The following is a 25,221-nucleotide window of genomic DNA, read 5'->3' as shown; positions in this document are numbered from 1 at the left end:
AAATACAATTGATTTCAGTATGTTGACTTTGAATACTGTGAATATACTAAACTCCCTTATTAGTACTAGGAGCTTCTTTTGTGGGGGAGGGGTAGTTTGGAATTTCCTCCATAGGCAATCATCTCTCTGCACAGGCACCATTTTATTAATTCCTTTCTCATATGGCTGTCTTGTATTTCTACTTCGTGCTTCATTGCACTGCTTAGGACTTCCAGTAAGATGTCAGGTAGGAGTGGTGAAAGTGGAGATCCTTGCCTTGTTTATGATCTTAAGGAGAAAACATTGTTTTTCACCAGTAAGCATGATGCCTTTTATCAGGCTAGATTTTTCACAGAGGCCTTTATAAAGTTAATGAAATTCCCAATAATCCTTGTTTATTGAGTGTTTTCATCATTAATATTGAATTTTATCAAATGCTTTTTTGAATCAATTATATGATCTTGGATTTGATAGATTAATTTGATTGCTGTTTAACTATTAAACACTCTTGCATTCCTGGGATAGCCTCCAGTTAGTTGTGATATAGTATTCTTTTTATACATTTCTGAATTTGCTCTAATATTTTGTTAAGGATTTTTGAAGTTATAGTCATGAGTGATATAGATTGGTAAACTGCCTTTGTCTGGTTTTGGTTAGTGTAATGAACTCATAAAATGAGTTGAGAAGTGTCCCCTTCTCATTTATTTTCTGGAAAAGATTGTTTAGATTTGGTTTTAATTTCATCTTTAAATGTTTGGTAGAATTTACCAGTGAAATCATATCATACTGTTGAAGATTTTAGACATGAATTCAATTTCTAAAAATAGATATATAGGTTTTCTATTTCTTCTTGAGTGAATTTTGATGGTTTGTTCTCTTTAAGGAATTGGTCCATTACATCCAAGTTTTTAAATTTATGTCCATATAATTGTCCATAGTATTCTCTTACCTTTTCAATGTCTCTGGAGTTTATAGTGATATCCCCCTTTCATTCCTGATATTGTTTATTCACTCTGCTTTTCTCTGTCACTTTGGCCAGTGGTTTATCTTTGTTTTGTTTTGTTTTTTTATTTTTGGTCTTTTCAAAGAACCAGATTTTTGTTTCATTGATTCTTTGTTATTTTTCTGTTTTAAATTTCATTAGTTACTACATTTATTTACTCTTATTTTTGTAACTTCTTAAATTGGATTAACAAATTAAATTGTTGATTTAAGCCTTTTGTTTCTTTCTAATAAGCATTTGTAAATTCCCCTTTAAGCACTGCTGTAGCTGTATCCTGCACATTTTGGTATATCTTATTTTCATTCAATTAAAAATATTTTCTCATTTCCCTTGGGCAACAATTATGTAACTTTTAATGTCTTTGTCTACTAATTCTTACATCTGTGTCAGTTCTGAGTCAGTTTTGATTAAATGTACATACAGTTTTGCTCTGCATGTCTGGTAATTTGTGAGTGGATGGCAGATATTGTGAATTTTATGTTGTTGGGTGCTGAAAACATTCAGTCTTTGTTGTAGAACAGAGTCAAGTTACTTGGAAACAATTTGTGCCTTTTGGGCCTTTCTTTTAAGCTTTGCTGGGTGGGACTAGATCAGCATTTAGTCTAGGAATAATTATTCCTCACTCCTGAGGCAAGACCATCTTGAGTATTCCTGATGCTTTTATTCGATGAATGTTGGGATCATTCACATTTCTAGTCCTGTGTTTTTTCCCAATAAATCTCTTAAATGTGCAATCCCATTTTGATGTCTGCTTCTCAGAGGACTTGAGCTAACATGATCCTCAAACAACTTTATACTTCTTCTGTTACATCCACTTTAAAGATGTGGAAACCAACGATTAGAGAGGGAAAGCTAGCTGCTTGAGATCATAAGTCATAATTGGCTAAACCAGGGTTAGATCGCATGACTGTGTGATGTAAATTTACAACTCTAGCTCATCATAACCATGCTATCCTGACACTCCCTGGGCCATAGAAGATGGGGAGATGTGGGTCTTCATGTAGGTGGGGACTCCCAAGGAGGTGAATTATTGAAGGAAGGCTTGTGGGGGTGTGGTGTGGAAGGGAGTTAGAAGGATTCTCACTATGTCAGGCTGTAAATACGTGATACTTGAGAGATGAGCAGCCTTCACTTGCAAAAGAAGCCATTTCTCTAGGTTAAGATGGAAGGGACACTTGGGAGAAAAGGAAAGGGTGTAGATATCCAGGTGACTATTCTTCCCTGATCCTTCTTAGAATCACTGTGGCAGAGTCACAATCTTGATAGAAAAAAGGTATTTCTGAATTAAGAAAATTCCCAGAGATGAGACTCTGGCTCTGTCCAGGTCCACCATGGGCAGTCAGCATACAGGGCCACAGCCAGCTAGAGTGAGCTAGCAAATACAGCCAGGGAACAGCCTTGACAGTGTAGCAAAGAACCCAGGGACACCAGGAAGTATGAGTCAATGGAGAGAAGTAGTGGGAAAAGTCCTCTTAGTGAACTCCCAAAGACTGAGCAAAATATTGAGGACATTCCAGCTGTTGGTGATGAGACATACTATTGGGCCATTAGCTGACCTTTACTTTTTTTTTTTAAGGATTTTAAAAATTTTATTTATTTCTCTCCCCTTCCCCTCCCCTCCCCTCCTCTCCCCCCCCCCCAAATTGCCTACTCTCTGTGTCCATTTGCTGTGTGTTATTCTGTGTCTGCTTGTATTCTTGTTAGCAGCACCAGGAATCTGTGTCTCTTTTTTGTTGTCATCTTGCTACGTCAGCTCTCCGAGTGTGGTGCCACTCCTGGGCAGGCTGCGCTTTTTTCACGTGGGGCAACTCTCCTTACAGGATGCACTCCTTGCACGTGGGGTTCCCCTACACGGGGGACACCCTTGCATGGCATGGCACTCCTTGTACACATCAGCACTGCTTGTGGGTCAGCTCACCACACAGGCTGACCTTTACTTTTTCTTGCAGTGTTTCAGTGCTTTATAGACACAGTTTAGATGTTGTGAATGTAATTAATTTAGTACAGGAAATTTGCTGAATTTCCTTTAGTCTGACATTAGCAAAATTCATCTTACTTAAATGGAGTTTTCAATACTTATTTGCTTTTGCATTGCAGTGATTAATTATTTTGCTTGAAACAATCTGATAACAAACTAGCTTTTCACAGGAAAAAAATCATGTATTATATGTTATTTTATCTCCATATGTCTTGGAATCTTCCAGGCAGATAGAAATGTGATCCCTTAGAATCAGTTTTCTACTCCTGTAATAAAAGCTGCATCAGTTCATTCATCAATGATGGGGGTGGTTTAGGAATAAATTAAATTCATTTTACTAAAGAAGTACAAACTTTTAAATTTAAGTATCTAACTTCTTATAAAACTATGATGTGGTATTCTCTCTCTCTCCGAGCATGTGTGTGCACGTGACAAGTTGTTGTTAGTAAACAGGAAGCCCTTGAAATTATATACTGCAAGGATCTAAATTCAAGGTTTCATGTATTTTTTTTGGTATGTTTTGTTAATTTTCTTTTCCTCTTCATTACAGAGTCCTATATTAATTATCCTGCTCTTTTTTGGGGAAGATTTTCTGAAGTGGTACCCCACAGACATAATTTTCTGACAATGGAATTTAAGTTTTTGTTGGTTGCTTATGAAGAGGTTTTATTTGTACAGGAATGCAGGAGACTGTCTTTTTAAACACACAATAGTCATTTTTGTTTTTTTTTAGAGAAATAAATTACTTATGGGAAAATAGTTCAGAGTATCTTATTAATGATTTTTCCTCTTGGATTTTGTTTATTTCTCACCCGATCCCTCAGATCTTCGTAACTAAAAACAAGCTTCATTTCCTCATTGTGTTTATAGTGGTTTAAATGTTTGTTGGTATGTGTCTTTGTTTAGTAAAGTTTGCGTGATTTCTGTTCTGTATTTTGTTCCCCAGTGATCTCAGATTGCTAAACATTGCATAATTTTTAAAAAATGTCATAGATTCTTTTTTGGCCTCCCTAAAGTTTGTAGTCATTGTTGGTTTGTTTTTTTTTTTCCAATTCAGTTACCCAGATTATTTTATGAAATCAGTCCAACCTCCAACATTGTTTTTTCTTGGATTTGATTCTAGTTTGAGATGTACTGTGATTTTCATGAACTTTGATGTTTTCTTATATAGGTGGGGATCTGAGAGAGTTTTCAGCAGTTTCCCTGCAACCAGGGAAAACTGGGTATTGAATAACTTAGCCTTTGAGTCTCTTTGATATAAACAACCCTGCAAGTGGCTCTCAGCTAAGAAGTGAAACTGTTCATTAGGAAAAATAACATAGGCGCATAGGTAGCTGGTTCTCAGAAAGACCTCAAAGATCATCTAGTCCAAGGATAGCCAATATGTGGTGTAAATACCACAGCTCATCCCACACCAGAAGCAGACATCACTAATCGAAACTGGCTCTCTTTCTGTAGTGCCACTCATGGACCCACAATCTTTCTTGACATGGTATTCCAGGATGTCACTAAAATGTAATTGGAATTGTCATATGAAATGGAATGTCTACCCATCCTTTTTTTTTTTTAATTAATTTATTTCTCTCCCCTCCCCCCCCACCCCGGATGTCTGTTCTCTGTGTCTGTTTGCTGCATGTTCTTCTTTGTCTGCTTCTGTTATTGTCAGTGGCACGGGAATCTGTGTTTCTTTTTGTTGCATCATCTTGTGGTGTCAGCTCTCCGTGTGTGCGGCACCATTCCTGGGCAGGCTGCACTTTCTTTCACGCTGGGTGGCTCTCCTTACGGGGTGCACTCCTTGCGCGTGGGGCTCCCCTATGCGGGGACACCCCTGCGGGGCACGGCACTCCTTGCACGCATCAGCACTGCGCATGGGCCAGCTCCACATGGGTCAAGGAGGCCCAGGGTTTGAACCGCGGACCTCCCATGTGGTAGGCGGACGCCCTAAACACGGGGCCAAGTCCGCTTCCCTCTACCCATCCTAGAACAAAATAACTGGAGACACAGGGAAGCTCAGAGCAAGGCAGAAGAGTGTAGCTGAGAATGTAGGCATACGAGTAAAATGATTGGAGCTCAACCGAAAGCAGTGCCACTTAGCTGTGTGACTTGGGGCAAAGTTCTAATCCTTGTGGACCTATTTCCTGCCGATTAAAGTGTGAATGATAATAGAGGTGACATCCTAACACTATAGGGAATGTTGACAGAAGCACTCAATAAACGTGAGCTATCATCATCACTGTCATTATTATTAGGGAGACGGACTTGTTTCCACAAGCCCCAGAGGATTAGGTGGGGTTTCTGTCTCAACTCTGTTGACAGTTTAGGCCATTGCAGGGTGTTTAGCAGCATCCCGGGTAGCTATCTATTAGATGCCAGCTCTGACAACCAAAACTGCCTCTAGACATTACCAAATTTACCCCCCAACTGGTTCACCTATGGAATTTTTTTTTTAAAGTTTAGTATATTGTGCCTGAACCCACCATCGGAGATACTAATTCAGTTGGTATAGTGCTGAGCCCCAGGGAATCTATATTAAAAAAATTATTTACAGGTAGATCTGATGTCATTGCCTTCATATCAGGTTACAAATTCTTCTTTATACCATTGTGTGGACAATTTTGAGTAACACTAATAATTTGAAGCCTTAATTATGCTTTTGTAATAGAATTTTAAATAATTAGGAAAATACAATATAATTTTCAGTGAAAATTGAAAAATTTTCAGTGAAAAACAGCTTCATTCCACAGTATATAATATTGATATTATTGAATACTTACCTTGTGTCAGACACTGTGCTATGAGCTTCATGTTCCTTATGTCATTTAATATTCACAGCATTACACAAAATATAATGGATAAGAGACTCAGAGAAGTTAAATACTTTGCCTAAGATCCCACAGCTAGTAAGTGGTAGGTAGATCAGGCTGTCCATCCTAGGGTTTTGTCTACAATGTATGAGAAACACACACATGCTAAAGAAAGATCTGGAAGGATATCTGCCCAGATGTTTACCTTTATTATTTACAGATGATACAATTATAGTTGTTTGCTATTTATTGTTGATTAATGTTACTGTTACTTAGAGTTACTATTTTCCAAATTTTATGCTATGAGCATTCATTATTTTAAAAAATATTTTAAAAACAAGTCATAATTATATAGTCCTGTAACTTTTATAAAGTGATTAATTGTGCTTACAACAGTCTACTTCCTATTCATTTGATCTGCTTATGACTGATTAAAAATAACAAGAATTATTTTCATGTTTAACGCACAGCCCCTTAAAGTAATGCAAAGCTATTTGAGAGTGGGGGTTGTGCACATTTGTAGCTACTTTTCTCATATAAGGTGTTCTGTATGTAATCATAGAGGATTTTTTAATAAGCACATATTAGGTGTTATAGATCCTGTTGTCCTTTAAGATTCCCCACCTTGGGAGATTATATGCCTGTTTCAGTGATGCTACCAGTGAAAGAGCATCTTCTGAATTTCATTTTTGATAATTCTTTTAAAGCTACATTATTTTCTGAACCAGATAAGAAAATCAGGTTTCATTATTGAAGAAAATACCAGAAATAATCAGCTTTATTGTCACCGAGTTTCTGTTTGGTCATTTTAATTAAATGAAACATAGTCACATGGATAAAATTGACCATAAGAGGTGATGATTTGACCAATGTCTTCATTTTCTCATGGAAATTCCAAAAAGGGAAATTGAAATGTGGTTTGATGAATGGAATCATTGTTGAAATACTCACAGAGACCATGAAGGAGACTCCTTTGAAGAAATTCAGGTGTGTATGTGTGTATTTCATTTGCATTATTTTATAGTTAAGCATCGTGTGTTTCAATTCTAACATGATCTTTGCCTAGCTTTAGTCCTTATGGCATACGTTTCCAATTTTGAATAACTTTGAAAGACCTCCTGTGTATCTATCTGCTCATGTAATTAAAAGGCCTTGGTGGTCCTGGGGTGCAGGTAAGCCTCTAAGTCTAAGCGAATCTGTGTAAAAACCCACATTGAGGCGGGAGACGTGAAGGTCAGCAGAGTCCCACACTTCTCTTTGTCCATTCTTCAGGATTTGCCATTACATACGACACGCAGGACTAGGAGCTGGGAGAGTCGCAGGTGCATGGAGAGCCCGGGGGGTGTCTCCCGAGGCCCTCCCTGGGGGAAACTCCCTCCTCAGCCTCTCCATGGCCTCTGTGAGCTCCTGCACAGGGCAGCCACATGCTTGTCATTGGAGTCCCTGTGAGAGGAGCCTTCATTCGCATTTGAATCTCTCACTTCTGAATTGGGTAGCATTATCCTTATTTTATAATGGAGGAAGGAAAGCCTGAAAGAGAACAGAGAGATCTTGTCACTTGATTATCCATTTGTTCATTCATTCGTTCGCTCAAATATTTAGGTTCCCATTATATGCCATTGAGGAGTTCATCATGAGCAAGACAGAAAGGTGTCTGGCTTCACGGAGCTTATATTCTAGGGGAAGGAGACAGTCAATATGTGTAAATAAAGAAAAAAAAAAAAATCCCAGAATTGTAGATTCTAAGTTTGAAGGAGGAGAGGAGAGCTGTATCTGGAGGAGGTCAAGGAAAGTTTCTCCAAGGGGGTGACATTTAAGTTGAGACTCAACGGGTGACAAATATCTGGGCCTGTAAAGGGCTTGAGGCAGAAGAGGGAACAGCAAGGCAAAGGCCTCGATGCCTCTAGCATAATAGCACAGAAAGCATAAAATAATTATAATGTAAATACATGAAACAGGGATAAAATATATCATACATAAGGCATTCCTGACCTCGGCAAATTTCAGAAGAATTTGCAAGGACGCCAGACAGGATGGCATTCTAAGCTATACTTTATTTTATTTCATTATAAACCTGAGAAGCCAATTTTAGCATGGCTGCATAAACAAAGAGCTGATATAATTTTTAAAACATATTATTCAGTACTCAGCAGGAGATGAAACCGTGAGAAAAGGTAGGGTCCTCTTCTTTAAGATCTCCTTGCCCTAGAAAAATTGGGCTTTATTGGACACCAGAACAGAGCATTTTGTTTTGTTTTGTTTTTTGTTTGTTTGGAACAGAGAATTTTTAAGAGCGTGTGTGTTTGCTCTGTTCCTATTATTTCTTTTCCCCAAAAGGAGACCAAACTGTTTATAGGAAAGATAGAAACAAACAAACAACTAAGTAACACACTTCCAAACATTCAGAAACACGCAGCCTTCTAGCCAGCACAGAGATCCACACGGCAAATAATGGGCTTGATTCTTTGGAGTACAGATCTTGTTACTTCCTTAGGGATGACAATGTAAATTATACAGACCATTATCATCTCTTCTCCAGAATTCTAACTTCTGAATTCTGACCCAAAAATTCCACAGTTTGTACCCCTAGAGCATACGATGTATGCTGCCCAGTAGCTACTGGAACATCCAAAGAAGGTTAGATTGGCCTCTTCTACCTTCTGCTGTTCTGGGCCCTAAGACAAGCATTCAGAAGAAGCTATTTTCTGTTGCCTGGAGGAAATACTGGTTTGCTTGTGCCAATTGGAGTCTTTTAGGTATGCCAGAATCATAATCTTCATTCTACCATTCTCTCGGCCCAGAGCTGCTTTCAGTGGAAGACCACAGCTCACTTGCCACCAAGTGATATTTTTTTTCTCCCTCTTTTTCCTGAGGAAAAAAAAAAGACATTAATTTGTTTTCTAAATCTTTCTAGGATCCATGTCCTTTCTCCAAGTAAGCTGTGAGCAAAAATGTGTTTTCAGAGTGGCCTGAATTTTCCACTGTTGGTCAATTAACCTTCAAACTATTTATGGTCAGTTCTTATACCATTATTATTCACTTATTTCTCCATTTTATCCTCTATCTACACAAGCTTCATTTGTTATTTTCTTGACTTTCAAGTGTTAATTCTAACAAAATTTATGTTCTTTGCTGATCTGATCAGGTTATGCTGATGGCTACTGCTTCTAATTTCTTTTAAAAAGCAAATTCCCAGTTGAAAAATTATACATAATTCACCAAGAAATTCACTAGAATGTAAGTTCTATGAGGGCAAAGATTTTTATCTCTTTTGTTTACTACTGTTTCTTAAGACCTAGGAAAGTGTTTGGTACACAGTAGCATGCAATGAATATTTGTTGAATGAATGAATGTAATTGATATCAGACTTGCTTATATCTTTAACTCTTGTAGGAAGTTCTTCCAAAGTTGAACTCCATCTTTAGAATCATTTTAGATCTAAAACCATGAAAATGGCAAGGTGAGCAAAAGTCATAGAAACAAGCACTTGTTTTTGCCCAGAATGATTTATCAATCTAGTTCAACATCAACCTAAACATTTCCATAACTGAAAATGAAAACGACGACGACAAGTGAGGCTACAGAAATTGTTCTGGGGCCTCACAGGGAACTGATGAGTTAGCATAGAGAAGGTGGAGTTAGGGATAGGAGCTGACCCCTCCACATGATAAACTGTCCAGTTGGTTTCGTGGCTTCTTGTACCTGAGATGCAAATGTCCTGGGGCCATCCAGAAGAAGGAGAATGTTAATTAGAACATCCAGGTGAAGTTTCTGAGTAATTTAAATCCGATGCGTCATTATGAGATGCAATATCCTAAGTTCTGACTCTATTCGTTGCCACTTCCTTTATTGTGTTTTGTTCGTAGGCTTAGAGCTCTGCGGCTGACAGCACATCTGACATTGTTTATGGAGTCCTGAACTCTAATAAAGTCTGCTTAATCATGATGGAACAAGCTTCGCTGGCGGTTTGGTAGCAAGTGATGTCTTGGGAACCCACCTGGAGGCCCTGCTCTTTACAGTCTCCCTTTTGAAAAGGAAACCATTTGGTTACTCAGTTACTGAGAGGAATGAGACTGATTTCTGATCTTCCTTGTGGAAGAAATTATCAGATAAAGACCAGCTGCCCAGAGAGAAGGCCTGCCTGCCTGCCTGGGGCTCCCGGAGCAATGGTTCTCCCTAATTCTGATTTTGCCCCCACCCCCACCCCAGGACATTCAGCAATGTCTGGAGATATTTTTGGTTGTCACCACTATGGTGGGAGTGGATTGGCATCTGAAGGGTAGGGGCTAGGGATTCTGTAGACACCCTACAATACACAGGACAGACCCCACAACGAAGGATGATCCAGCCCCAAATGACAAGAGTGCCCACTGAGAAACGCTGGTCCAGAGACGTCCGCTTAGTTTCATGAGGATGCCCCTGCCAGGGAAGGTGATTCTTCTGTGGATGTTTTCCAGTTCTGATAAAAAAAAAAACAACAACTTTTTATTCTTGCCACAAGAGTTAGTGAAAGGGAGGTGGGCTTGATTTTAGAAGTGGGCAGGGTGGGTAGCCTAGACAGAATGATTTCAAAGGCTCTGAGACAGTCCCTGCTTAAAAAATGTTCCTCTGCCTCTGGCCCCAAATTCCTACAGCTGAAACCTGGAGAAGCTCTTCACTGGGAGCCAGGAGTCCTGGGTCTTGAATCCAGCACTGCCACTCTTGAATGTGCAAGCATTTGTTGACTATTTGCTTGTGCTGGGCCCTGGGCTAAGTACTGGCCACATATTCCCTCATTACTCCTGCATTTTACAGAGGAGCAGAGGTTTGGAAAGTTTCAGTAACTGACTATCACCCTGTCTGGCATGAGGCATTGCAGCTAAGCTTTCCATGATTCTTGTTCCACCAGTGGAAAATGAGGATGTCAAATTCTGTGACCTCTGGGAGCCCTCTACCATGCTAAAATGTCCTCCTACAGTCTTTTTTAAAATTCAAGTCTTGCCGTTTTTTAAAGGTTCCCTTTTAAAATGGTCCAGGATAGGTGGCAGTTGGAAGTCCTCATGGAATGATTCCAAAACTCAGTTTATCTCATAAACAGCTGGTGAGCTGCTAAAAATGCTCCTTCCATGGCCCCTCACCTACCTGACTTAGGCCTGAAAGGTGCTCTGGAATCCTCACTGTAGGGACTGCTCCAGGTGTTTCTGATAAAGTCTAAGACTACTGAAGAACACCACTCTACCTCCTTTGGGGGGTACATTAGTCAGCCAAAGGGGTGCTGGTGCAAAGTACCAGAAATCTGTTGGCTTTTATAAAGGGTACTTATTTGGGATAGAAGCTTACAGTTACTAGACCACAAAGCCTAAGTAACTTCCCTCACCAAAGTCTGTTGCCCCATGTTGGAGCAAGACGGCTGCTGTTCTCTGCGAGGGCTCAGCCTTCCTCTTCCTCCTAAGGCTCTGTGGTCCCAGCTTCTTCCAATATCAGCTGTAGGCTGGGTTAAGGCTCGTCTCTCTCCCGGGGCTCATTTTATCTCCGGGCTCAGCTGCTCGGCTCTGGCTCTCTCCATAAGACCAGCTGTAAACTATCAGGTGCACAGCTCGTCTCTCTTCCCGGGGTCTCTGTCATGTCTAATGGAGCTTCTCTCTTTCCTCACCTATCTGCTTCTCTGTGTGTTTACTTCCCAGGGCTCCAGCATTAAAACTCAACTCCTCTGCCTTGTTTTCTCTGAGTCCCCGCCCACCAACATCCCACTGACGTGGCCCAATCAAAGCCTTAATCATAATTTCACCAAGTAAGAGTGAAACCTCTGAATCCAATACAATATGCCCAGAGGAACAGACCAGTTTACAAACATAACCCAGTATCTGTTTTTGGAATTCATAAACAATATCAAACTGCCACAGGGGGATTAGTTTAGTTAGTTTAATTTGAGGAAAAGATGCTGGTCAGTGTGGAAGGACAGAGCGTGTGGGGAGAACTAAGGCCCCTGGGTCTCTCACTGGCAAAGTGGAATGTGTGCTCCTGTCTTCAAGCTCACCCCAGCTTAGCGATTCCCTGTGCCGGGAGGTTTTGAAAAACCCCAAGGCGCAGGTCACACAGCAGACCAATTAAATCACAATGTCTGGGATTGGGAAGAGACACCAGGATTTGTTAAGTCACTTGGGATGATTCTGAGGTGCAGCAGAGTTTGGGAACCACTGTGGGTGTGTGTTGCAGATTCCTCATCTTTGCTAGTATGGAATTTTCACTTAATGCTTTCCCACTATCCCTATCCTATGTGCTGAATCTTACTTCTCCAAAAAGACCTATCTGCATTCCACTCGTCTCCGACGCCTTTCCAGATGTTGCTTTCAGTGTGGTTACTCACTCTGCTCTTCACGTTCCTTTGAAGGCACTCATCTTAGTTCACTTTATATCACTTTCTACACATCTTCTGCCAGCTAGACTGCAAGGTTCTTGAGGGCAGGGACTCTGATATAAGTAGCTATGGACCGATTTGGGCAGAAGAGTAGGGGAAGTGAAGGCTGAAGAGACAAAATAAAGACAAACTCTACTCGCTTTCATGGTTTTTGATGGATAATAATGATCATGGTTATAGGAGGTTGCCCTGGTGCTGGGCTCCTTGAATAAAAGATCCCAGTAGAACTTTGTAACTCACTTTCTTGAGGAGGGATAAAGAATCCTTCTAACTAATGGCACCTTTTATAATGACATTTTGACTGGTATTTTGAAAATGAGGGTCTTTGCTGGCAAATGATTCAGAATGTAGGAATGTAGGAATAATTCAGAATGCAAAGCAGGTTGTTTGGGGTGACTTAAAAATGCTTGTGAAGGAATTTAAAAATAAATAAGAGTACTCTCCAAGTCTCCCCTCTGTTCTTTTGGTTGTTTTCACCCTCCTCGCTTAAGAAATGAACCCTATCATCCTGAACTGCCATGGTGACCCAGCATTCCTAATGAAAGGTGCCGTGCAAATGGGTAGTCTGCAGGCTTGGTTTACCTTGCAGCTGTGTTTTGATCAGCTCACCCAGAATTTTTAAAAAAACATTTGTTCTATTAAAGATTTTTTTTTAATTTTAAAAAATTGCTTATTTATCCCTCCTCCCCACCTCATTGTTTGCACTTGCTGTGTGCTCTGTCTACTTATCTTCTCTTTAGGAGGCACCAGGAACCAAACTTGGGATCTCCCATGGGAGAGAGGCACTCAATCGCTTGAGCCACCTCCACTCCCAGCTTTGTTGTATCTTTGTTGTGTTTCCTCTTTGTCTCTCTTTTTGCTTCATCTTGCCATGCCAGTTCACTGTCTTGCTTGTCCTCTACAGGAGGCACCAGGAACCAAACCCGGGACCTCCCATGTGGCAGGCGAGTGCTCAATCCCTTGAGCCACATTTCCTTCCCCAAAATTTTAAAACTGAGAAATACTGGTATATAAATCTGGATTTCTTAGCTCTCTTGAAAATTCAAAAGCTTTTCTTGCCCTGGAATTTCTTTCTTGATGACATCAATTGGTATCCGTCCATACAAAAAAGGTTGAGGCTTGTGTACTTGAATTTGCCACAACCCCCATCCCTCCCTACCATATTATACATAGCCCAGTCCAATACTTTAAGTTACCTGAGTTTTCTAAGTCAATGGAATCAGGATCACCTGGAGGGTTTGTTAAGAACACATATTACTGGGCCCCACCTCCAGCAATCTCTGTAAGGAAGAATTGTCACGTCTATTCTAAGTTTGAACCTATATATTTATTTCAGCAATCTTTGGTTATTAATTCAATACTGTTATTTATTTTCTTGCTCAATGTTTCAACTTTAGGCACTGGGAGCCCTCTTAGGTGGGCTTTTCTTTTTCTCTTTCCTTTCCCTTCCTTCCTTCTTTTGTTGTGCTTCTTTCCTTGCTAGCACCACAGGATGCTCCAGCCTTACCTTGTATTTCTCTTACCCCACCTATGAAATCAACTACTTCTTCAAGGAGCCCTGATTCTTTTTACTAGAGAATGGTACTTAGAAACCAAGGTCTGGGCACTAGGTGTCCTCATTGCTATTGGGGTGTCACTGCTTCTAGCCCCTCTCAATGTTCAGAGCAAAGAAATATCTGTATACTAACTCATGAATACACACACATGTATTCATTTCTTTGTCTATTTATCTGTGAATATATATTTTAAAAATCCATATGGATAACTTTGACTAGCTCCTGTACCACTGGGTTGATACTAGCCTTGGGGGATAAGGGATGGGGGCAGGGGAAAGGAATCAGATCTTCAATCTTTGTATGGCTTTTTATTTTAAACAATAGCTCAAGGCATCCTCAGGGAAAAAAAAGAAAGCATATCTTTATTGTTATTTTATAGATATTACTAAAAAAGCCCCAAGTGTACACTGATGTTCTCAATGACAAAAATACCGGCATACTACTATGTCTAGTGAGCCCCAGTCCTTTCTAAAATTGTCTACAATTTGGAATACACAGCCTTACTCTCCTGAAGGCGGGTATCCCTGCCTCAATTCCCTTTTCTTATGACAATTATAGTTTGTCTTCAGCCCTACTGAACAATGCCTATTGTTACACCAAGCTGGCACTTGTGGATTTTCAATAAAAGCCAAGACACTTCCCGGAGATTACAATCAGAACTTTGCTTTACATCTGAAATCTTATTTTGAATTCAGGTACACAATTACTCAGAGAGTTAATTACACTGCCTTAGGACAGTATTAAAAAATAATTTTAATTATTTTTGGGGGGGTTACAAAAGTAACCTGTTGTCGTGTTAGGGAGGTGAAGTAACTAAACCTCACTACTACAAATTAACCATTATGTGTGAGGTTTACCTGTGGCTATTTCATGTTTATTAAGGAAACAACCATATTTAGATGGGGTCTCCTTTATATATATTTAATGTAAATCTAGTGGTGCTTGGATGTGTCTTTATAAATTGTTTAGAGAACTGGGAAGAGAATTCAACCAGGATGGCTCTTGGGCTGTTGGAGGTGTGGCCTTCAGTGGTTTGGAAAACATTCTGGGTTTTAAACAGCAACACCTATAATTATGAAGGCGTCATCCTCTCCATAAAAAAAGAAAAGAAAACAAAGCAAAGCCCTTCTACTAACAAGGTGTAGTCATAGCATGTGTTCAGCCTTCCCAAAACCCGTCTGGCATTTGTTTCTGGCCTGGTGGGGGAATATCTTCCATCCTTCTCTGAGCACTCATAAAACAATACAAAGGTAAACAATTGGAGGGCAATTAGCAGTCTCTTTGGGGGTAACAGGAGGGAGAAGTCGCCTTGCTCTTAATGTCAAAGGAATTAATCATGGTTTACATAAGTGATTTAGTGGCTTAACTTTGCAAGTGGTTGAAAAACAAGGAACCAACAAAGTTTACAAAAGATACCAGGTTTGGGGAATCAAGTATGGCAGGCAGTTTAAAGGATGTTGTAAAGGTTACACCGATTTGGCCTGTTAAGAGGCTATGTGCACTACAGAGCAGTGCTTCTTAAACTTCAGTGTGCATGAGACTCAGCACAGTTCTGTTAAAATGCAGATTCTGCTGTAATAAGTCTGGGGTAGGTCTGAGATCCAGCATTTTTAACAAGCTTTCAGGTGGTACATCCCATGCTGCAGAGGAGCACCTCTTATTTTAAGTAACTATAGATTGTTATAATACAATGTGGCAGGAAGGGTTGAGACATCCATACTCCCTTTAAGCTTCTTTAAATTACCAACATGTTGCACACTGAATGCTCATTAGGGACTAAAGGGTTAGGGACTAAAACAGGTTTTTTTTTCTCCTACTGAAACTACTTGGTCAAATACTTTTATCATGTGTTGTAGTTTATAGAGATTGCAATCCATTGGGACCCATAGAAGTACTATAATATAGTTATCAGCAATCTTTTTTTCACAAGGACCAATTTAGAAAAAAAACAGAAATTTTTTATGTTTTTAGAACTGTGACCTTAAGAGAAAAAAAGCAGGAAATGCAGTCTCTATAATTAACGCCCCCCTCTCTGGTTAAAACATCAGAAAATACAGCAGTTTCTAGTTTTAATGCTGAGTATCTTAACAGATAATGTCGTTGTGGGAAACACTTTCTCCAATCCCTGAGTAGCTTTTCAATTCTACTCAGTTATCAAATGTGGCTTGTCTCAGTGTTAAATCATATTTCATTCTTTAAAATGAAAGATTGCCTGCAGATTCTCAGTATGGACATACAGTGACATCAGAGCACAGAAGACTGGCTCCCCTTGCCACCAACTGTGGAGCACATGGTTTTCATCAGCCATTTTTATCTCCTTGAAGGGAACGTAGGGGTTTAGGCTTTCATTTAGGGAAGAGTCTGCCCCCTCTTCCCACTCCCTTCCTTTCTCCTTTGCCCCCACTCTCCTCTCTGCCTCCCCTTCTCTTTCCTCACCCTCTTCTGTGTTCACAGGGATCTGGATGCATGCCACATCTGGGGGAGGGGAGATGGTGACCACAGGTTGAAGTTGATCTTGTTGCCCTGTGGCCTCAGTTTCTCCCCAGTCTGTAAAGGGATATACAGGGTGGCTGTTTCTGAGAAGCTAGGCAGGCCTCATAGTGTCTGAGTGCTGGTCGTCATCATTGTTGATGAAGTGGAAAGAGTGAGATGGAAATGAATGGAAGTTCTGAGTTAGGGCGCTGGATTGTAATCCTTCTTTGGCCACTGACTCCTTGGCCTTGGGGGGACAACTTTACATCCCTGGGCCTCAGCTCTCTTATCTGTAAACTAATATACTTGAACATGCCCAGGTTACTCAAAGTGTAGGAGTTTTGCCACTGGGAGCATGGCATAACATGGAATCACATATTGAGAAATTTATTTCCTTTTCAATCATTTGCAGTACTTTTGATTGTTCAAAAGAGAAAACAAAAGTCTAGATTGATGTTTGCATCATTAGCACCTCTCAACACATGCCATTCTCCCTTTTTAAGAAAGAAACCAAGGATTCTGTTTTCACTGTGCTGCTTATTTTTTAATTTATGGAGGATGATACTGATTTTCCACTTAAGGTATTAATAAAAAATAAGAGTAGGTTGGTTTAAAGGAAAATATAAGTACTACAATTACCATAACTGTATTCTAATGAGTGAAATATATTAGTTGTTCATGAACTATTACATTAGATATGGCAAAAATCAAGAAGTTGGTAACTGTAGTTTAAGAAACACTGAATTACATTAATTTAAAGTTTCTGTTTAACTCTTAACTTACAAGAGAATTCAGGTATCTCATTTAGTGGTAAATGTTCACTCCAGTCTGTTTCCCCAAATGTGCATATATCCATTGACACAGTGTTTGGAGAATGAAGTTCATGTTTGATGTATAGTTACGTGAGAAAGCACTGACATTATCTGATATCTTGGGGGAAATTTTAGCTGCAGTTAAAGAGAGTTTAATTGTGCACTGATAATGTTTTGTGTGTGAGTGTTACTTAAAATACTACAAAATGGGGACAAGCACCTTTGCCTTGGTATAATTAAAAAATGAAATTATGTCAGGAACATCTGTTTAAAAAGGGAATTCTATTTATTTTATCACCAAAAGGTGGCGTCCTACCCCCATGTCCTTTATTTAAAAGCCCTTGCTTTAATTTAACAAAAAGGAACTTCCAGTTGATTACTGATAGAGAAATTAAAACGTGCTCCCTATGAATATAACGTGACAGTGTTGAAAATGAACAATATGTTAAGCTGCAGCTAAGTTTCCCTCTAATGTAAACCAAATGGACATGGGATTCTTTAATAAGGCAGCACATTAGACAGTATCATATACAAAGTTGAGTACAGTATATCACAGGATTTACAACCAGGATTTCCTTTTGTCTGCAAAACTTGTTGCCAACCTGACTTTGGTCCCCATTTTCAAGTTCACGAGGAATTTAAAGGCAGTTAAAATGCAGAGTAAGATCAGTGGCAATCTCAAACTCTCTTTAGTTTGGCAATAATAATTTTATAAAATACACTGCTCTCTCTGAAAAACAAGATCATGGTATGATTTGCTCTTTACAGACTATAAATAGATTTGTCACATTTAAATAAATTGCTGTTCCCCTGAGTTGTAATTCTACAATCCGGCAATTCCACAAACATGTTATATCTTGCATAAACATTTAAGAAATTAAGGATAATTTCCAATAAATTACTTGTGAATTCAGCATATGGAATTTCCAGTGATGTCAGAATGTTGTTAGGAGTATTAACTGAATTGATATAAAGCTTTTAGATTAGCACCTAGATCATAGTAAGCAGTCAATATAGTAAGTACTCAATAGATATATCACATATTGAGTTATTACTAACAACTACAGACGATGAGCCCCTCAAGGGCAGGAACTGCATTTATTTTTACATTGACAGCACCTACTTTATCGCTTAGAACATAGTAGATGTGTCATTAATGTTTTGAATCAAGGATGACATGAACCCTGAAGAGGCCAGGAAGTTCTACGCGAACTAAAGTGCATCTTATTTACCGAGGTTCTTGTCTAAAAGAACCATGGATGGCCTTGCTTGGATAGCACGGAACCAGCAGGCATTAAACATGACTTCTACTTGCTGGGATTACCTTAGCACTCTTTCTTCAGTTTTACTCTGTCGCACCAGTGAATGGCTTTGTTATTTTTTTTCACTTGCAAACTAGATTCAATTCGAGAGGGATAGTCTTATGCCATCACTGAAACTGAGATTTAAAAATTCTTCTGTAAATGAATGTTTAACAATATTTGTAAAAAGACATTCAAAAGAATTTAGAATAATCTTTTCAAGATTTTTATTACCTACAATTAATTGTACTGAAGCCTCAAGATGAAAGGGACATTGAACCACCGTCTCCCCCCTTCTCCGTCCCCCCCGCCCCTTGCAGGCAGAGGGAGAAATACAGGGGTGACTTTCAAAATATTAACTTGATAAAGAATTGGCCTAGTACATCACATAGCCAGTAGCTGGAAATGCTGGCTTAATAGAGCAGCATCTGGCATGATGGGTCTGAAGAAAACAATTTCTGTTAACAAGAAAAAGCCATGGAGGTCCTCTATCTTCTTAAGTCAGATTCTGGAAACACAAAGTCTTTCCTTCTCTATTTGTGTTTATAAAAGTGAAAAAAAAACCCTCAAGTGTCTTTTGTTTCATATATGTATATCTATGTTTCAAAACATATTTCATCCAGGCTACTAGTTTACTTTTTCAAATTTCTAAATTCAACCCAACTTCAAAACAGCAAAACAAAACAAAAACACTCACCTTTTCAAAGAATTGGACAAAGCTTTTTGCACGTGACTGATCTCTGGGAGCGCAGGTAATTAGTGTTAACTGATTGACAAGCCAGTCCCCGGGCGTTTGCCTAAGAGGAGCCCGGCGCCTAATGCAGTCACTTTCCCTCAAACTGGACCCAACTACACATTCCTGCAGTGACTCTGACAAGGAAGGGGTAATATAGCTCGTCCTACATTTCACTCTCTCCCAGCTATCCAGGGGAAAATTCCCCTCGCCGGCGGGCTTGTGTTTCCTTGCAAACAGGGTTTTGTCCTCCTGTTGAACTTTCACCTCCCGAACTCGCCTCCTTTCATTGGCCAAAGTGCTGAAAGAAAGAGAACAGATGAGGAAGGACCAGAGAGAAGGGAAAAGGGGGACGAAAACACCCCCCTCTCTTTCAACTGTCACTGCAGGCAAAGCACTTTCACTTTTAACTGGAAGACACTAACATCCTTGCCTACCCGCTTCCCTTCCTTCTACATTTTTAGCTCAGAAAACAAGCAAATAACCCTCGCATTTCCACCTTCCTCGCTAGTTAACACTCTCCCTCTCGTTTTTTTCCGGTGTCTGAAGGAGCCTTCCTTTTCCATCTTCTGAGGAACCCCCCCCCGCCGCCGTGGTCCCTTTTATTTTCCAGGTCTTTCCTGCCAGATCCCTCTTTCGCCAGGGACGGCTCTGTCGTTGCCTTCCTCTCTCTAGCCTGCCGGGCTCAGCCTCCCTCTCCCCTTCCCCATCCAGCCTGGACACCCCTCAACCTCCCTGGCCCTCCCTACCCCCAGCCTGCGCCACCCCCACCCCCACGCTTTGGCAATTTTTTTTTTTTTTTTTGCTGCGAGCCTTGTTTACCCAGCAGGTGGATGTGACGTCAGGGACGCACAACAGCAAAAATAACAACATCTCCTTCCGCGACGTGTCGGCCTCTCGCGCTCGCCTTATTTATTTATTTGTTCCGGGAGGCCGGGGAGGGGGGGCCGGGCGGAATGCGAACAGACTGAGTGGGCAGGAGAGCGGGGAGGGCTCGCGCGCCGGGGGTGCTGAGGGAGCTTGGGGGTGCTCGAGGCAGAGAGGGACCCCCGGCAGGAAGCCGGGGAACAGCCGCAGGGCGCCCCCAACGCGGCGCTGCCTGCGTCTGTGCCGCCGCCGCCGGCCGGGCTCCGGGAAGCTAGTCCCGAGCGGAGGAATCTATTGTTATTTATTGTGTGGCGGTTGCATGCTGTACTCGCGGCGGCCCGGCCCTCGCCCGGAGTGCTGGTGTGCGCGCGTGTGTGCGCGAGTGAGTGTGTGCGCGGGGGTGCGCGCGCGGGCGGGAGTGGGCGCGCGCGGGGAAAGGCCCGAAAACACCTTAGTTTGCACCGAGAGACCATTTGCAGCGGGTGAGTTTGTATTTTTCCATTTCTGCTCCACTTTTTTCCCAAGCCGCCTCCTGCCTCGTTTCCGCCACTTTAAACAACAACAACAACCAGCATCAAAAAAAAAAAAAAAAAAAAAAGAAAAGAAAGAAAAAAGGAAAAAAAAAAGCAACTACTTTCCACCTCCCGGCTCCACGTGCATCTTCCCCCATCCCTCCGCTCTTGGCCTCTCTTCCCCCGGCCCGGGGCCGGGCCTCTGGGGTGGGTGGGGGCTGCAGGCCGGCGCGGGGGTTGGGGGGGACAGTGCCCGTTCCCGCACCCCTGGGTCGATTTGCATAAGTCAAATGCGGAGGTGGAGGGAGCGGCGAGGAGGCGCGATCGCTTCCCCCTCGGCCCCTTCACGCCTCCCTCTGCGCTCTCTGCGATCGCCGCGGGGAGAGAAGTAAATAAGCCCGGGCCGCCCGTCGGAACTTTCGGTGCCCGGCGTCGGCGTCGGCATGCCCGCCGGGCCGCGGGGCTGCAGCGGGGGCCCTGGCCTGGTCTGTGGCGCGAAGGGGGCGCGCGCCGGGCGCCTCCTGAGCCCAAAGTTTGGACTCGGCGCAAACTTTTTCTCTTCGCTCTCCGCGGGTGTGTGCCCCCTTGGTGCCCCCGGGCCGCGGCGCGCTGCCGGCGGGCGTCGGAGCCTAGGGGCAAGCCGCTACCCCGCGCGTCTCGGTCCGAGCCCGCGCCCCCGCCGCCCCCCAGGGCCTGGAGAAGTCAGACACACACCCGCGCACCCTCGGCCAGACCCGCACGCCCTGGGCCGCGGCGGCCCCAGCTCTGCCGCCACGCGCCCGCCGCCCGACGTAGCCGGCTCCGCGGGTGGGAGTGGGAGTGGAGGGCGCTGCGGGGAGTCGCCGCGCCCCGGTTCCGCTCACCATCTCGCACACTTTCCGTTTTGACTCCCCTCTTAAGCTTGGGAAACGGGGATTTCCCCACGCCCCGGTCGGTCCTGCGACGCGTGCGAGTCGCAGCGTCCCGTGGGCCGCGTCCCGGAGGCTCCTCATCCCTCGCCCGCGCTCCGGCTTCTTCCCGGGCTCCCCGCGCTGCTTCCTCGTCCCGCGTAGAGGGCTCCGCGGAGCTGGCGAGCCGGGGCGGCGTGCGCTTCGGCTGGGGACCGCGGCGCCGGCGCCTCCGGGTGCCGAGGAGTTGCCAGCTGCCGCGGGGTCGCGGTCATTCGCTGCCTCCGCCTCTCCTCTCCCCCGCCTCCCGCCCTCCTCCTCCCCAGACCCAGCCGAGCTCGGGAACTTTGATTCCTTCTCCTTTTGGGCCCTGGGCGAACCCCCCTCCCCACCTGTTGTGAGCTCCGCCTCGGTCCCGGGAGACTCGCGGTGACACACGCGGGCGCCCGGGAGCTCCGCGCCGGAACAAAGTCGCTTGCCCCCTCCCAAGTGTTTGCTTCGAAATCGCTGCCTGCAGCCCCCGCCCCCCCATTCCCGCGCAGCTCCCGCCCCCTGTGAGAATAAGGTCTAAATAAACAGTTGTAACTCCAAACCTAGCGCTGCGATCGAATCTCTAACCCACCCCCTTTCTCCCTCCCTCTACCCCCCCCCCCCCCCTTATTTTGTTGTTGCAACTTTGTAAGACAGATCCCGGCAAGGTGCTGAGACTTTGGCTCGGGCCGATTTCCCTGTCTCGGGATCCTTGCAGGGAATCCCTGAGCCGCATCCTCTCCTCTCTCCACCCGCAATCGCGGGTCCTGCGAGCCCGCCACCTTCTCTCTTTTTGCCCCCCAGCCTCCACACCCATCACGCCAGCCCAAATTCTTCCCAACCTGCACGGGAAAAATTTGCTGAGGGTCGCTCCGGTTTCTCGTCGACCGTAGAACCCGAAAGTTTGCAAGAGGAAGAGCGCGCGCGGCGAGCGAGCGGGCAGGGGCAGCGGCTGCGGCGCCTGGGACGTGGTGTTGTGGCCGCCTCCTCCGCGGGCGTGAAGGCGGCGCTCCCGCTCCCTCCCCAGACTCCGCGGGTAAGTCGAGGCGGCCGGCGGCTGCGGGCGCGGGGGGCAGGACGCGCGCGGGGGCGCAGGGGCGAAGGACACTCGAGAGCCCAGGGCTGCACGGCGACGCTCCCTGTGCCCAAAGCGCCAGCCCGGGCGGCGCGAGCGCAGCGTTAAGGTGTCCAGAGTTTGGGATGTGCCCATCCTCGAGCCGGTAGGTGCTTCGAAATACTAGATTTTACCCTCTTTCCCCCCCTTCTTTCCTAAATCCGAAAATCTGGAGATCAAAGTTTAGCTTGGAGTGTAAAGTGCCCTGATAAAATATGGTGACATCCCGGTTCGCCTTCTCACCCCACTCCCCCCCCCCCCTTATAACTATTAATTATTTCCAAGTCATTGTGTTCAAATATCCTTGCTGGGCTGATTACAAAGTGTATTGATTTAGTCTGGGCGCGTTCGTCTTAATTCATTTTGCTTTTACTCGACCAGAAAACCCGAAATGAAACTTATTTCTTCCTCTTTCCTCCCTCCCTCACCCAAAGCCCGCATCCGTGAGGTTTGGGCAGAGTAGTGAAATTAATATAAACATTTCATTTGGTTGCTTTTGAGTTTCTCCAGTCCACTTCTGAGGGGTTGCGGTTACTCTCATGTAGGGTCACAGGTATTTTCTAAATTGGGATTCCCTTTTTGTTACTGCTCTTTGACCAAGAATGGGAGGGACATTCTGAATTCCCTTTGAAGACAGTCAGTACGTTTCATACCTTCTACACTTTACCTTCCGCTGTTCGTGTGCTTAAGGATTTAGGGGTGACACACTAGTTGAGTTGAGAAAACCACAAGGATATTCAAGGAATTTTTCTGCTACTGAAAATACATTGAAGAAGTCCTGCAATTTTTTTTTTCCCTTCCATACCCCCTCCCCGGTTTTTCCACATTGAGAATCAGTTTTGAAGAGAAATAGTAAGACTTCAGGTGTTTTCTATACAGAGGTAGTCTGCATAATGGAGACAGAAGATCCTACTATTTTCTGTTCCAGAGAGAAATGTATCAAATCTTTTTTAAGAATTCCACTGGACTTTTGATTCTCAAAGTGGAAATACCCATATATTTCAGTGGAGGAAAAGAAAATTGGGCTCATGGTTTTAGAAGTGTGGGCTGAATTTTTTTCCTCTCTCATTCGACTTGAAATGTCTCATAATTAAACAGTATTAAACTATGAAAAGAAACTCAACAAGTTACCATTCAAAAGGTGTCAGCTAAAATCTCATTGCAAAGGGGAAAAAAGGTTTAACATCTTTCACTGGCTGCATTTTTTTTTGGATTAGTCATTGTATGAGAGAGAAAAAAAATCACTTTTTTTTTTTTTGGAAAAGTAAAGTAAACAGCCTCCAACTGCTGAACCTTGACAACCCAAATTAAGGAAGCAGGAGAGATCAAACAGAACTGCTGCTGTGTTGTCGTCAGGAGCTGCTACACGGAGAGCCCTGGACTATTCGATCAAGCAGCAAGGCTATATGTTCACTTATGCAGAAATGGACCATTGCAAATGCTGATCTTTGTTGTGCAAGCAAAGGCTCACTTGGAATGGAATAGCCAGCCCCTCTCTAGGCATCATTTGAGTTCCTTGTGGACACTGAGTTGCTAAACAACTTATTTTATTAATGCATCCTTTTTTATGAGGAGAATGCACCTAAAAGGGTATTAAAATAATATTAAATGGTTCAGAGGCTGTGTTGCTCCCCAGAAATGTGCAGTGGGATTCTCTTACAGACATTAGACTCCTACACTAAGAGTTAGATAACATTTTCTCACATCAAGTTTAGAAGATATGCCTTGTCAGGGAAGCCAAGGTGGTGGTATTTTTTATTTTTTTTGTGAGGGTTTAAATCTGATGTGAACCTCAAAAAAAAAAAAAAAAAAAAAAAAAGAAAAACAAGAAAAGAAAACAAAACAAAAAACCCATGGTGATGAAATTTTGTGTCAGCCATCTCTGGGAACTGAAAAAAGTGATAAGAAGCATTCTCCAGAATAGGTATAACCCCCTTTTTAGATTGACATTCAACATGATCACTTTGCTACTTTTTACTCAGATTCTCTGTAACTTGTCCTTGTTTGTTGTCTAGGAAAATTGAACTGCTTTACTTTTTTAAAGAGAGTAGTAACAGTAATTACTGTAGCATTTTGTTTTCACAGAATATCAAAGTATAATAAAAGAAACACTATTCAAATTAATTGTCTCAAATTAAGAGGCTTATATTGCTGGAGATGTCTCTTAAGATTTTGTGTTTATATTTAAAACTTCGAGTATAAACTTTGTAACACTTTATTTATTTATTTTTGCTGTAAACCATCCCCAAATTAAATGTCATTTTCAATTAAGTAGAACAAAGTAGGAAGTGGTAAAAGTAAACACATACAGAAGAATAAAAATAATTGTCATTTAAGGATTGTATTTTTAATTAACAATTGTTGATCACACAGTCAGCACTTTTTAAAAATAAGCCAGTTTCATAACCATAATGCAAGTTTCAAAGTCTGTCGCTTTATTGGATATACCTTTTATTGTAAAATTAAACAATTTGAGTTAAACATACACAAGGATGTCATTAGGCAGTTTTCTGCAATATGTAATGTTTTTAAAAAGCTGTAAATATTTTCTAGTTAAATCATTTATATCAACAATAACAAAAGTTAACTGAATTAATGTTGAGTCCAGGCATGATTTTCTGTTAGTTTTTCCCTGTTTTTCTTAAGACTATACCCCAGCCTTGTAAATATGCATTCTTAGACGCAGTTGAAGGATATCCATGTTTTCAGCTCTCATTTAAATTAACATAACAATTGTGCTATTTCCTAAACAAATATACTACAGCATGCCCAATGC

At 42.4% G+C, this 25,221-nt stretch overlaps 1 protein-coding gene across 9 annotated transcripts; it reads right to left on the bottom strand.

The window, feature by feature from the left end:
- Positions 1 to 5,950: 5,950 nt before the first annotated feature.
- On the bottom strand, positions 5,951 to 22,556 carry LOC105745044 (uncharacterized). Of its 9 annotated transcripts, none has more exons than XR_002794855.3 (4): positions 22,174 to 22,556; positions 19,000 to 19,336; positions 10,091 to 10,223; positions 5,951 to 7,294 (listed from the first exon to the last, which is right to left on the bottom strand). XR_002794855.3 is itself a non-coding variant. In XM_058288490.2 (4 exons), exons 1-3 carry the CDS (start codon positions 22,539 to 22,541, stop codon positions 10,170 to 10,172), a joined length of 759 nt encoding a protein of 252 aa, XP_058144473.1. In that variant the 5' UTR covers positions 22,542 to 22,556; the 3' UTR covers positions 5,951 to 7,294; positions 10,136 to 10,169. The 9 variants fall into 9 exon arrangements, 4 of the variants coding, with proteins under 4 accessions (XP_058144473.1, XP_058144474.1, XP_071068261.1 ...); XR_011647546.1 differs by lacking the exon at positions 10,091 to 10,223 and adding an exon at positions 8,422 to 8,632; XR_009183589.2 differs by lacking the exon at positions 22,174 to 22,556 and adding an exon at positions 21,278 to 21,404 and having other exon boundaries at positions 9,467 to 10,223.
- Between the last annotated feature and the right edge of the window lie 2,665 nt (positions 22,557 to 25,221).

Source organism: Dasypus novemcinctus, chromosome 26, assembly GCF_030445035.2.
Source record: "Dasypus novemcinctus isolate mDasNov1 chromosome 26, mDasNov1.1.hap2, whole genome shotgun sequence".
NCBI classification, from domain to species: Eukaryota; Metazoa; Chordata; class Mammalia; order Cingulata; family Dasypodidae; genus Dasypus; species Dasypus novemcinctus.
This window is presented reverse-complemented; position numbering and strand designations above follow the sequence as displayed.

Coding starts and splice junctions, on each gene's coding strand:
- LOC105745044 (XM_058288490.2), bottom strand. CDS start 22,541: ATGGGCACATCCCAAACTCTGGACACCTTAACGCTGCGCTCGCGCCGC. Junction 19,337..22,173: donor AGCAAATTTTTCCCGTGCAG/GTTGGGAAGAAT, acceptor TCTTTCTTTCAG/CACTTTGGCCAATGAAAGGA. Junction 10,224..18,999: donor TTGTCCAATTCTTTGAAAAG/GTGAGTGTTTTT, acceptor TTTTTTTATCAG/AACTGGAAAACATCCACAGA.